The following is a 13312-nucleotide window of genomic DNA, read 5'->3' on the forward strand; positions in this document are numbered from 1 at the left end:
TGCCATGAGATCTGGGATACATGGTGAGCAATCGGGCTAGCCAAAGCTGCATAGCAAGGTCCTGCCTCACAATTAGAATAATGATTTGGGGTTGGAGAGATGGCTTAACGCTTAAAGCACTTGCCAGCAAAGCCTAAGGACACAGGTTCGATTTTCCAGTACCCACATAAAGCCAGATGCACAAGGTGGCACATGCATCTGGAGTTCATTTACAGTGGCTAGAGGCTCTGGTATGCCATTCTCTCTCTCTATTGCTCTCTCTCCTCTTTCTCTTAAATAAATAAAATATTTTAAAAAAAGAAGAATAGGGCTGCAGAGATGGCTTAGCGGTTAAATGCTTGCCTGTGAAGCCTGAGGACCCTGGTTAGAGGCTCGATTCCCCAGGATCCACGTTAGCCAGATGCACAAGGGGGCGCACGTGTCTGGAGTTCATTTGCAGTGGCTGGAGGCCCTGGTGTGCCCATTCTCTCTCTCTCTGCCTCTTTCTCTCTCTGTCACTCTCAAATAAATAAATAAAAATAAACAACAACAAAAAAAAAAAAAAGAATAAAAACTTGCACAATGCTGCTTATTCTCCAAGACTCAAAGATTTCTTTTGCCTGGCTTGCTCCATTCCCTGCTCCAAATTCCCTCTATATCTACCTTTTTAGACTTTTGGGTTCTTTAAGTCTAGTGTAAGAAAAGAAAAAGAAAAGAAACCCTTCACTCTCCAGCACCTTGACTCAAGGAGGTAACGGAACCCAGTGTAATAATCGGGCATTCAGAGACCATGCTCAAGCTATCACTGTGGATGGAGAATGATGGGGTACTACTCACACAGGGAGCAATTTCAGTAGCATGGAAAGGAAGGACATAAATCGGTTAAGGGTTGGTAAGAAAATGAGAATTGAGAGGCTGGAGAGAGATGGCTTAGTGGTTAAGGTGTTTGCCTGCAAAGCCAAAGGACCCAGGCTCAATTCCCCAGTACCCACATAAAGCCAAATGCACAAGGGGCACATGCATCTGGAGTTCGTTTGCAGTGGCTAGAAGCCCTGGTGTGCCCATTCTCTCTCTCTCTCTCTCTCTCTCCTTGCAAATAAATAAATAAAAATTTTAAAAATTCTTTGAAACAAATAGAAAGAAAATGAGAATTGAGGATGAGTCACTATTTTTTGGAAAGCTCAACTAAAGGAAACTCCCAAGCAAGGCCAGCCACACTATAGCAGTGACCCTGGCCTAGGAACCCTCGACCTTCTTTTCTAATCACGTGATTCCCCTTGAGATTAATCCAAAAGTCAGGATCCCCTCCTGCTTCATTCCTCTCCACACTTCTCTCCCAGTGATGGACACAGTAGGGAGCACAGAACACACTTAACAGTGAGTGAGGCCCTATCTCAAAGAAAACCTAAAAGGGGCTAGAGAGATGACTTAGTGGTTAAGGGGCTTGCCTGCAAAGCCTAAGGACCCAGGTTCGACTCCCCCAGGACGCCAGATGCACAAGGTGACGCGTGCATTGGGAGATCGTTCACAAAGGCTAAGGCTCTGGTGCACCAATTCTCTCTCTCTCACAAACAAAAACAAACAATATATGTATATTGTTTGTTTCTTGATTCTATATATATATATATATATATATATATATATATGGAGAGAGAGAGAGAGAGAGAGGGAAACCAAAAAAGAAATTGCTGGAAATTCTAATTCCAAGCCAAAATTTAGTGAAAGATTTTTTTTTTTAAAAGAAACTCAAAGCCAGGCATGGTAGTACATGCCTTTAATCCCAGCACTTGGGAGATGGAGGTAAGAATTCATTATATAGTCTTAGGCAAAGATCCAGAATGATGTCTGTTGGAATTACCTTTAAGATCCATCCCCAGTGACACCCTGTCTTGGCAGGGCTCTAACTGATGAAGACTAAGCAGGAAGCCTACTAAAAAATACCTAAGTCTTTGAAAGACACTCAGACCATCACAATGGCTAGGACTGTAACAAGCCATAGGCTGACAAGAAGCATCTGTAGTAAATTTGTATCTATTGTAAGGCCACTTACAGATCACTTACCAAAGCTAGTGCTTATCATTTTATTCCCACTTTTTAATGTACTTAAAATTCAAATCATAAGCTTATAAAATCCTGTCATAGTTCCAACTTCTCCAGTCTCTATTTTTTTCTACAGTTGCTGCACTAAAACATTTCAAATGAAGCTAAACAGGGTACATTTTTCCCTACAAAAAGCATAATAGAACTCAATCAGAAATGTTCAGAACTCAGGCCAGGTTGACATTGCCTCCAAAAAACCTTTCTTTTTTAAAGTAAAAGTTTCATTATATTTCAGTTTTCATTAAAATAAATTAAAATAGACAATCATGGACAAAGATAATTTATTTTTCCTTAACACAAAACTAGAGTCCTCCTGCTTATTTAAAAAGAAGCATTCCTGTTACAGAACTAAGTTTGATACTGAAATGATAAACCCTCAAATCACTTACTGGGTTGAGATTTCTTATGGATGTTCAAGTTGTGATCCCTAAAATAAATATTTTCTGATAAGTTTGTAAAACTGTTTAGTCTGCATCAAAATGTCTTATTTTTGTTGCAAAAAATTATGTCAAAAAATGTTAAAAAGTGGCACTCCCAAAACAGAGAGGTGAGAACCTTAAAAGTTACTTTTATTGGGAATCAGCCATAGCCTTCAGAGCACCAATAACAAATGACATGTATCTCAGCCACAAGCACAGGGGTCTCTGCACACTCTGGCTACTAACAGAATACCATCAACTAACAAACAAAGGAGAGTAAAGTTTTCATGCTGTGAACTTCAAGATCAAAGTGCCGACAAATTCAGTGCCTGATGAAGGCATGCATCCTAGTTCACAGACAGATGACAGATAACTTCTTGCTGACTCCTTTTCATAGAAGCAGTAAAATAGCTCCTTATGTTTCTTTTCTATTCACTAGGGTTCTACCCTCATGATCTAATTATATCTCAAAGAGCCCACCTCCCAGTGCCATCAGTACAGAGGTTAGGCATGCATATCAAACAGAGAGGAAGGTACACATATGTTGTACATGGGAACATGGTACCAAAGCAGGCAGAGGGTTTTAGGATCTGCTGTTTGCTGTCTGTCTGGATGATCCTCCTGGGTGTGAGTTATAACAGAAAGAGAGGAAAATCACTTGGAGCATTAGTAGAGCCCAGTATTCATACACTATTAGGGAGTAGATCATGAACTGAATTCTACTGTAGAAGATATCAGAGAATTATTATATGAGAGATAACACTTCATAAAACTTGTTTCATATATGTGTGAGTACACTATGTAGGCCTATGTAAACAGGAACGCTGATTTCTCACAGAAAGAGCTTTATATGCAATGGTATATTATTTAAAGTATATTTAAACTTCTCTGACCTCTCCATCCAAAGGTAAGGGCTCTTACACTAAAGGCTATTGTTTTTCCCTTGTATTTTACATTTACCAAAACTTGAGCAAACAAAAAACCTTGCTTCTAAGAGAAAGGGAAAATAGGAGTGGGGGAAGGAAGAGGGGCTATTTGACAAGCAAGTTGGAAGAGAGAAAAGGAAAGGAAAGGGAGGGAGGGAGGGAGGGAGGGATTAAAGGCCCCTATGCCCAGTTTGCTCTCTCTTTCAAATAAATAAATAAAAATATTTTTTAAAAAATTAGCGGGGCAGTGGAGAGATTGCTTAGTCGTTAAGGCATTTGCCTCTGAAGCTAAAGGACTCAGGTTCCCATGTAAGCCAGATGCACAAGGAGCACATGTGTCTGGAGTTCATTTGCAATGGTTAGATGTCCTGGTGTGCCTGTTCTCTGTCTGTCTCTCTTCTATCTCTCTCTGCTTGCAAATAAATAAGTAAAATTTATTTTAAAAATAGGCAGGCATAGTGGGGCACACTTTTAATCCCAGCACTCTGGAGGCAGAAGTAAGAGGATCCTTGTGAGTTCTAGGCCAGCTTGGAAGTACAGTGAGCTCTAGGAGAACCTGGGCTAGAGTGAAATCCTACCTCAAAAACAAAAAAAAAAAAAAAAAAGGTCAAAAGCTCTGGGATGAGGGAAGAGGATTCATCAATGAATATTTGTTGAGAGGAATGAAGTAGAGTGGTGGAGTGGAAATTCTGATTTTAATCTTGATATTTAGCAGCATTTACCCAGGAGTCCACAGAATGTCAGTACTTCCACCTAAGAACAAAATAATAATATGGCAGTATAGATGAAGTTAAAAGCATTTCCCTCCCTGATACAAAGTTTTAATATCTTTATTTATTTATTTGAGAGAGAGAATGGGTGTTCCAGGGCCTCCAGCCATTTGCAAACCAACTCCAGGTGCATGCCCCACCTTGTGCATCTGGCTTATGTGGGTACTGGAGAATGGAGCCTGGGTCTTTATGCTTCACAGGCAAGCAACTTAACTGCTAACTCATCTCCCCAACCTCAACTTTAAAAAATATATATATTTATTATTTATTTTTATTTGAGAAAGAGAGAAGCAGAGAGAGTGAGAGAATGAATGGGCGCACCAGGGCCTCCAGCCACTGCAAACAAACTCCAGATGCATGTGCCACCCTGCACATCTGGCTTACATGGGTCCTGGGGAATCAAATCTGGGTCTTTTGGTTTTGCAGGCAAGCTTCTTAACCACTAAACTATTTCTCCAGTCTGTTTTTTTGTTTGGTTGTGTTTTCGAGGTAGGGTTTCATTCTAGCCAAGACTGACCTGGAATTCACTATGTAGTCTCAGGGTGGCCAGGAACACACGGCGATGTGCCCCACTCTGCCTCCCGTGTGTTGGGATTAAAGGCGTGCGCCACCACGCCCAGCTTGTTTTTTGTTTTTAATCAAAGGAACTTTAATAAATGAGATTATAAAGTGGTCTATGAGACACATTTGGGGCAGTTTAGGGGTAACATCCTGAGTAAAAACAATGAACGTCCTTGAGCCTGCCCTTGCTGTCTGCGCCTCGCTAGAGGTCAAAGAAAGATCTGGCTTCTCTTTATCTCTTGCTCCCTAAAGAGGTTCTCCTTTAAAAACACAGCTGGAATCCCTCCCTAGGAAGGAGTTCCCCTTACTAGAATTAAAACTCCTGAATTAAACCTGAACTTGTCCTCGTGGTTGGTTAGCACAGCCTTCATTCAGGATCTCATTAGTTAATCCTGGATGGCCTGGAACTGGAACTCGCTTGTATTACCAGGCATCCTCCTGCCTCTGCCTCTCTCCTGCGCATCATCACACGCTGCGAAATCATTTCAACTTTGAACTTAAAAATTCTTGGCTGTTAGACTCCGGACCTCGAACTCCTCATCCTCCCGCCTCTTAGCTCCTAGATGCTAGGAAACATAGGAAGCTCCCGCTTCTGAAATCTCCAACTCCAATCGCCACGCCACGCCCTAACCAGAGCGGCTCCTCTTTTGCCACGCCCCTCCGTCCGGACTTCATTTCCCAACACGCTCCGGAGTCTCCTGAATGAGCGCTTATTGTGACGTCACCCCGTGGCCTTCCGGGAAATGTAGTTCCGTCCTCCTCAGACCGGAGGGGAAGATCTGAGGGTTGTGGACTACCACTCCCGTGAGGCAGTGCGCAGTCCCACCCCGGTTCGCGGCGTCTTCGAACGCGCCGCGGCAGCCATGTTAGTCGTGGCTGACACGGGGGCCGGCACCAGGGGGTTACGGAAGCAGCTGTCATGATGCTGGGGTCCTTGGTGTTGCAGAGAACCATGCGGGTGCCGCGGCTCCTCCCCCAGCTGCTCCGGTCCCAGTCGCTCCGCAGTCATAGCGGCGTCTTAGGCCGGAGCGTTACCCTCCACGACCGCGGGGAGCCTCAGTGGCTGAAAGCGGCCGCCTGGGGGCGCCCCGGAGCATCGTCGGCCTTGCTCCCCGGACCAGGGGCATCCAGCCGGGGGCGCCGGCCGCCGCGCACCGGCATCTCGTGCTTGGCTGCCTCCACGTGGGGTCACCGTACCTGCCCCGAAGACGAAGAAACACTCTCAGAACAGGACAGCTGGAATGGGGCCCCCCACAGGACCGGCCTGGGCATATGGGCCCTGGCCACTGCGCTGGTGGTTCACTGCTACAGCAAGAGTCCGTCCAACAAGGGTGATTATTAGGGCCCAATGTGGGTTCGAGGGAGAGGTGGGAGGAGTGTCCTGTGACTCTACGTCTTTGGAGGGTGGGAGGTGCTTGTGATTTTAGACGCGCATAGCCTCAGCCTCTAAGTGACCCTGGCATCATCTGGTTGGTACCAGAGGCACTGTCACACTGGAGAGCTAGCTCACCGCCTGGAGTTGTCTCTCGTCATAAGTCAGTCCCTCTCTTTGGGCATCTCTGGCGACCTGTCCAATGACAGTCTGGTCCTTTTATGCATCAATATTCTGCCTGGCCCACTAATCTCTCGAGATCTCTCAAGAAGCCACAGTGGCTATAAAGACGGTCCACTAGACGGTTGTCTCTTTACAGTGTCCTGAGATCCTTTCTTGTTCCAACGCCAATGCTAGGCCTCGACCCTTGTTCCTTCCTCTCGGTTCCCCACTATATAGTGAAGGCGATTTTTTTTTAAGCGCTTTTACGGAACTTTTGAGCGTGCAGTTGCCTGGATCTGTCCAGCAGTCCCTTCTAGTGTTGCGTTGTTAAGGTGATCTGGCATGTGGGAGACAGTTGGCAGAAGGAGGAAGTTGGAGCCCTGGAGAGCCAGAGGAGTGGGCAGGAGGTGGAGGTAGCGGACACTCAGATGAGTGTCTTTGTTGGGTGCCATGAGGCCGGTGTTTTATCCCTGGAGTTTGCCTCTGACTCTGATGCCTTCTCCCCTGTTTCCCTGATGGATCCAGATCCCGAGGCGTGGAGCGAGAGTTGGGAGAGTGGGCAGAGAGACAGGCTTGTGGTCTGCGGGACCCTGGCACTAGGTTCTCAGATGTCCATGCGGAACCTCCTGAAGCATGATGTCCGTGGATTCCCTGCATCCCAAAGGGACTGTTGAGCAGGGTTGGGAAGGGCCTTGACTTTCATTTTTCTTTTCTTTTTTAATTCATCAGCACATGGCTGTTGGAAAGGAAGAGCTTTGGACAGGAGTGAGGACAGCCCGAGTCTTGTTTTGCTCCTGTCCTATTCCCACTGTCAATCTGGACTGTTTGTTTTTATTTTTTTGCTTTCTGAGGTAGGGTCTCACTCTAGTCCAGGCGGCCCTGGAATTCACTGTGTAATCTCAGACTGGCCTCAAACTCAGGGATCCTCTTACCTCAGCCTCCCTAGTGCTGGGATTAAAGATGTGTGCCACCATGCCCGACTTTAAAAATGTTTCCTTTCTACAAAGTGAGCATATTGAAGTAGGCTCAAAGGACCCTTTAAGCTTAAACATGCTGTCATTCTATAATTTTGGGCATTTTGGGGGTACTGTCTGTGTGCCTAGCATGGGGCTAGGTGTGCAGGAAATCTCAACACAGAGCCAGTCAAGAGTTTAAGTGCTGTAAGATGTGCAGAGCTCGTGAGTACTGTGGAGTGTGTGGTGGCTCCGAGAGCTCAGCCTTCCTGGAGGATGGGCAATTTGAAGGATGAGGCAGGAGAGTGACTTTGTGGGCCCATGACAGCAGAGTCTGCATCTTACTTAGCAGGTTAAAACCAGAAAGATACACTGACACCTACACACCACCTTTGATTGGGTTGGACTCCCTGCCAGGGTTTCAGTCAGCCTAGTGTGGAGGGGAAGGAGGCCAGCGAGGCTAAAGGTACACAGGGCTTTTGTGCCTGTCAGGGAGTGTGGAAATCTGTAGGTAGTAGAGATCCATGAGCTGACCCAGATCATTAGCTCAGATTATCCAGAGGCCAGTGTGTTTGGATGAATTGGAGAAAAGTGCCCAAAATTTTCCCTAAGAGGTTCTTGAGGGTTCCTGGCTGGAGACTGAGATAATGACCGAAAATTATGATCATTTCCAACTCTCCTGACTTGTCAACAACACCGTCCCCTAACCAGGGGTTTTGAACCAAGTCCCTCAGTACATTATGGTAGGACGATTATTTAGGAGCCAAGAGAAATTCTCGAGGCTGTGGAAAAGTATGGAAGTATGGAAGGCTCACTAGCAGGTGGTGTCATGGTTTTATTTTTCTGTCAGTCTGTAACCTTGCAGAGCGAGGGGGAGAGGGGCTAGAAACATCTCTGAGGAAAGGATGGTCCCCTTTTAGCTGGAGGGTGTCTGAGTGCAGTTGGATGTGTGCCTGAGAACAGGCAGGTCAGGTAAGCAGGGAAAACCTGGCTTAGAGGCCCAGGCCAGTGGTGGAACAGAGGTGCCAGTGTCTGAAGAGAGCTGGTTGAAGTGCATTTTATCCCTGGAGTTTGCCTCTGACTCTGATGTCTTCTCCCCTGTTTCCCTGATGGATCCAGATCCTGAGGCAGGCCTGGGCGGTGTATCTCAGAGTCAGCCTGGGCACCGAGAGGGCCATGGGCACTTGGTATTGGGCTGTTTGAAAGAATTGTGGCTCTGCTTGTTGGCTGGAGTTTTTTCCAAGTCCAGAGGTTCTTCCTCTTGCCACAAGGTGGTGCCAACAACCAAGCCAGGCTTAGCATAGCTTTTTAGCTAGAACGGTGGAGTCCTACGGGATCTGACTGGTCTGTTTTGGATCTCCCTTCTCTGGGCTTTTCAGCCACTATTTCATCTCAGCATCCTTGTGAGGCTGGCAGGGCAAGGAAAATTGTCTCCTTGACCATGTAGGAGACTGGTGAGGGGAGGGTTGTGGCAGCCATGTGGTAGGTAGGTGGCAGAGTGAGTTGAAATCGGGCCCCTTGGTTGAGGGTCTCCCCATTGTTTTTTGAGGTAGGGTCTCACTCTAGCCCAAGCTGCCCTGGAATTCACTATGTGGTCTCAGAGTGGTCTTGCACTCATGGCGATTCTCCTACCTCTGCCTCCCAAGCATGTGCCATCACGCCTGGCTTGTTTTTTATTTTTTCCCCTTGAGGTAGGGTCTCCCTCTACCCCAGCTGTCCTGGAACAAACTCTGTAGTCCCAAGTTGGCCTTGAACTCACGGTGATCCTCCTGCCTCTGCCTGAGTGCTGGGATTGGAGAAGTGCATACCCTTGCCTGACCCCCCCCCCCAATACTTTCCTTCCTTCGAGGTTTTGACCTGTGACATGATTTAGAACTAGACTAAAGCCAGGCATGGTGGTGCATGCCTTTAACCTCAGCACTCTGGAGGCTGAGGTAGGAGGATCACTGCGTCCGAGGCGAGCCTCAGACTACTTACTGAATTCCAGGTCAGCCTGAGCTAGAGTAAGACCCAACCTAGAAACAAAACAAAACAAAACAAAACAAAAAACAAAAACAACAACAACAAAAAAAAAACCTTAGTACTGGACTAAAAAACTGGAGTTAGGAGAAAGTGGGATGAGATGGAAGAGGATGGCGGGGCCAGGGAGATGCCTCAGTGTTACGGTAAAGGGCTTGTGGTACAAGCATGTGTATGTGGCTCTGTGGGGATCTCTAGAACTCCCCCTTCCCCACCCCATAAATCTGATGCTGTAACACTGGCATCTGTGTAATCCCAGCACACCTATAGCAAGAAGGGAGGCGGAGACAGGAGTGTCTCATGGGCCTGCTGCCCTGGCGAACACAGCATTGAACAGCGAGAGTCCTGCGTCATGGTGGAAGGTGAGGACTGACACCTGAAGTTGTGCTTTGACCTCTGCACGTGTGCCCCCACACTGAGACCGTGACCGTGCACATCACACATAGCAAAACACAGTGGTGGGGCTGGAGGGATGGCTTAGCAGTTAAGGCATTTGCCTGCAAAGCCAAAGGACTCAGGTTCGATTCCAGGACCCACATAAACTAGACGCACAAGGGGGTGCTTGCGTCTGGAGTTTGTTTGCAGTGGCTAGAGCCCTGGTGCACCCATTCCCTCTCTCTCCCTCTTTCTCTCTGTCAAATAAATAAATAAAAATATTTTTTAAAGCCACAATGGTAATAGATACCACTCAGAGCTCTATTGCTTGGGAAGAGTGGGGGAATCTGTGTGTGGTGAGGGCAGAGGGGCATTTGGGTGTTAGAGGAACTGCCTTGCTGGGCCCTTCCATTAAGGAGTAGGTCCTGGGCAGGAGTCTGACCTGTGCCTCCTCTCCTTTCAGATGCAGCCCTGATGGAAGCAGCCCGCGCCAACAATGTGCAGGAAGTCACCAGGTGAGTGTGGGCCCTGGGGGTCTTTCTGTCCTTCGCTGGAGGGCTGGGCTGAGCTGGGTGTGGTGACACTGCCTCAGAGGAGATCCTCTCATTCACCCTGAATTGTCCTGGTGCCTTCCCTGTCTGTAGCCACAGAGTCACCTGGGTTCCCAGGCCCATATATTTTAGGTAGAGAGGCAGCCTGTTAACATCCTTGGATCTTTTTCTGTGATGCCTTGGAGTCCCTGAGCCCTTCAGTTTTGTTTTTGTCTTAGACAGAGTCTTGCGTAGGACCTTGAACTCACTGAGTAGCGAGGATAACTTTGAACTTGGGACCCTGCAGCCTCCACCTCCTGAGTGTTGGTATCACAGGCATTGCCTCCATACTTGTTTTGTCTTCTGACTCAGGGCTACCCGCTGAGCCACATCCGTCCTCCAGTTCTTGTTCCTCTGGTGGAAGTAACCACTACTGCTTGCTGCCTAGATTGGGTGTAGGTGGGCAACCCTGGAGAGGCATAGGGATTTAGGTAGAAGCTAGCAGAGATCTTTGTGCCAGAAGGTCCTTTGGGCTAGAAAAGCCTGTCTTCAGGGCTGGGGCACCTATGCTGGGCCCTGCCAGAGGCAGACTGCTTCTCTGAAGGTTGCACTGGAGAGGCTCAGGCTGGTGCTGGGGCAGGGCAGAGTCTGCCAGGACAGGTGCTGAGCCCAGGGCATCACTTAGGGATTGTTGCTTCGAGAAACGGCTGGCCCCGTGGCCTCAGCTTACCCTCTGTGTGCCCTTGAGTCAGTTGAAGAGTTCATTGAGCAGTCCCCTTTCTTGTCCTCTTGTCATCGCTTATGTTTTTATTAAGGGGGAGCCTTTAAAATGCTTTTTCTTTCTTTCTTTCTTTTTTTTTTTTTCTGAGATAGGGTCTCACTATAGCTTAGGCTGACCTGGAATTCACTATGTAATCTCAGGATGGCCTCGAACTCACAGCAACTTCCATGATTATAAACAATATCCCATGGTAATGCCCTTCTTCCCCCCACTTTCTCCTTTGAAACTCCACTCTCCATCATATCCCCTCCCTCTCAATCAGTCTCTCTTTTATTTGGACGCCATCATCTTTTCCTCCTATTATGATGGTCTTGTGTAGTGTCAGGCACTGTGTGGTCATGGATATCCAGGCCATTTTGTGTCTGGAGGAGCATACTGTAAGGAGTCCTACCCTTCCTTTGGCTCTTACATTCTTTCTACCACCTCTTCCGCAATGCACCCTGAGCCTCGGAAGGTATGATAGAGATATTGCAGTGCTGAGCACTCCAGTCACTTCTTTCCAGCACCATGGTGTCTTCTGAGTCATCCCAAGGTTACTGCCATCTGAAAAGAGAAGTTTCTCTACCAAAAGTGAGAGTAGCATTAATATAAGGGTATGAACATTAAGAGAAGTGCTTACTGGGCAGGTTGATGAGCATAGTATATACATTTAGCCAGACAGCAGCAGACATTACACCCCTAGGGCTCATGACTACCCCTGTTGTAGGTTTTCAGTATCTGGGATGTATTCCCTCCCATGGAGCGGGCCTCCAGTCCAATTAGAGGGCAGTTGGTTTCCCCCATAACAGACATGCCACTATTGCACCCATTGGCTCATTTGGCCTGGCTCGCCAAATATAAGGCTTACAGTGTCCACTGTTGGGTGTCTTCATTGGTGATTTCTCTCTTCCATTGAACTGCATGCAGAATGGCTTCTTCCAGCTTTCTGTCAGCTGGTCTACATGGAGGAGGTTTTCAGCTCAATTCCAGCAGGATTTCTCAGTGACCTTGCAGCCCAAGTATGTGTAGTCTTCAGCAGTAGGGTCTTACCATCTATTCCTGGTGGGAAACCAGGGGCCTCGGCAGTGGCCTATAATGTTTTGGGGGCATCAGGAACCTCCGTGGCCAACAACTCACTGAAAGGTATCCCATCCCTGACACTGAAAATTTTCTAGCTATAATCTGCAGCCTCTGAGTGTTCCATTGTCCAAACAAGTAGGTTTTCATATGATTTATTTATATCCTCTTAGATTTTGGTTAGCCCTCCCTCCACCACCTTTTCTTTACTCAATGTCCTGGCCTATTTCTTTTGAGAGAAAGATTGTGTGTGTGTGTGTGTGTGTGTGTGTGTGTGTGTGTGTGTGTGTGTATAGATAGATAGATAGATAGATAGATAGATAGATAGATAGATAGATAGATAGATATAGAGAGAATGGGCATACCAGGGCCTCTAACCACTGCAAACAAACTCCAGATGCATACACCCTCTTGTGCACCTGGCTTATGTTGGTACTGGGGAATCAAACCTGGGTCCTTAGGCTTCATAGGCAAGCGCCTCAACTGCTAAGCCATCGCTCCAGCCCACTTTTTATGTTTTTTACAGTGCTGGGGCTTGAACTCAAGACCCTGTGCATATTAGGCAAGTGTTCTACCACTGAACTACATTTGTAACCCTTGGTGGGGGGTGTTTAATTGTTTAAAAATTAAATTTTTGTAAAATTTTAATTCTAACTTTTGAATCAGAGTCTCACTGCCATGTTTCTCTCTGGAACTTCCAGGAAATTCTTCTATCATTTAAAAAAATATTTTTATTTATTTATTTAAGAAAGAGAGAGAGAGAGAGAATATGGACATGCCAGGGCTTCCAGCCACTGCAAACGAACTCTAGACCCATGCGCCCCCTTGTGCATCTGGCTAATGTGGGATCTGGGGAATCAAACTGGGTCCTTTTGGCTTTGCAGGCAAACGCCTTAACTGCTAAGCCATCCCTCCAGCCCAGTTCTTCTATCTTTATGTCCTATCTCGCCACAGGCACACTGGGATTCCAGAAACCTGTCAAGGCTTTTATGTGAGGTCTGGGGATCCAAAGCCAGGCACCCAGAGTTGAATGGCAAATTCTTTCGTCAGTGAGCCATCATCCCAGACCTGTCCCTTACTTTTTTGAGGTAGGACCTCACTAGATAACCTAGGCTGGCCTTCATTCCTCCTGCTCCTGCTTTAGTCTCAGGGGTGCCATGTTTACATTAAGTCTGGAAATCGAATGTTCAGGGTGGCTCTCCCTCCACCCACACCTCAGACCCTTGGTGCCCTTGCCCACTTCAGCTGCCTGAACACATAGGAAGTGTTGAAAGGCAGCCACAGCCCCACCAAGACTTACTGCTTTGAT

General features: G+C 47.0%; 1 protein-coding gene across 1 annotated transcript in view; it reads left to right on the plus strand.

Annotated features, from left to right (window-relative positions):
* The first annotated feature begins 5643 nt into the window (after positions 1 to 5643).
* Clpb (caseinolytic mitochondrial matrix peptidase chaperone subunit B) overlaps positions 5644 to 13312 on the plus strand; it is a 145383-nt gene continuing 137714 nt past the window's right edge. The window contains exons 1-2 of the mRNA XM_045145897.1: positions 5644 to 6086; positions 10100 to 10151. Coding sequence (XP_045001832.1) covers positions 5675 to 6086; positions 10100 to 10151 — 464 coding nt within the window. The 5' untranslated portion in view covers positions 5644 to 5674. The remainder of the gene's footprint in view (positions 6087 to 10099; positions 10152 to 13312) is intronic.

The sequence above is a fragment of the Jaculus jaculus genome, chromosome 3 (genome assembly GCF_020740685.1).
Source record: "Jaculus jaculus isolate mJacJac1 chromosome 3, mJacJac1.mat.Y.cur, whole genome shotgun sequence".
NCBI classification, from domain to species: domain Eukaryota; kingdom Metazoa; phylum Chordata; class Mammalia; order Rodentia; family Dipodidae; genus Jaculus; species Jaculus jaculus.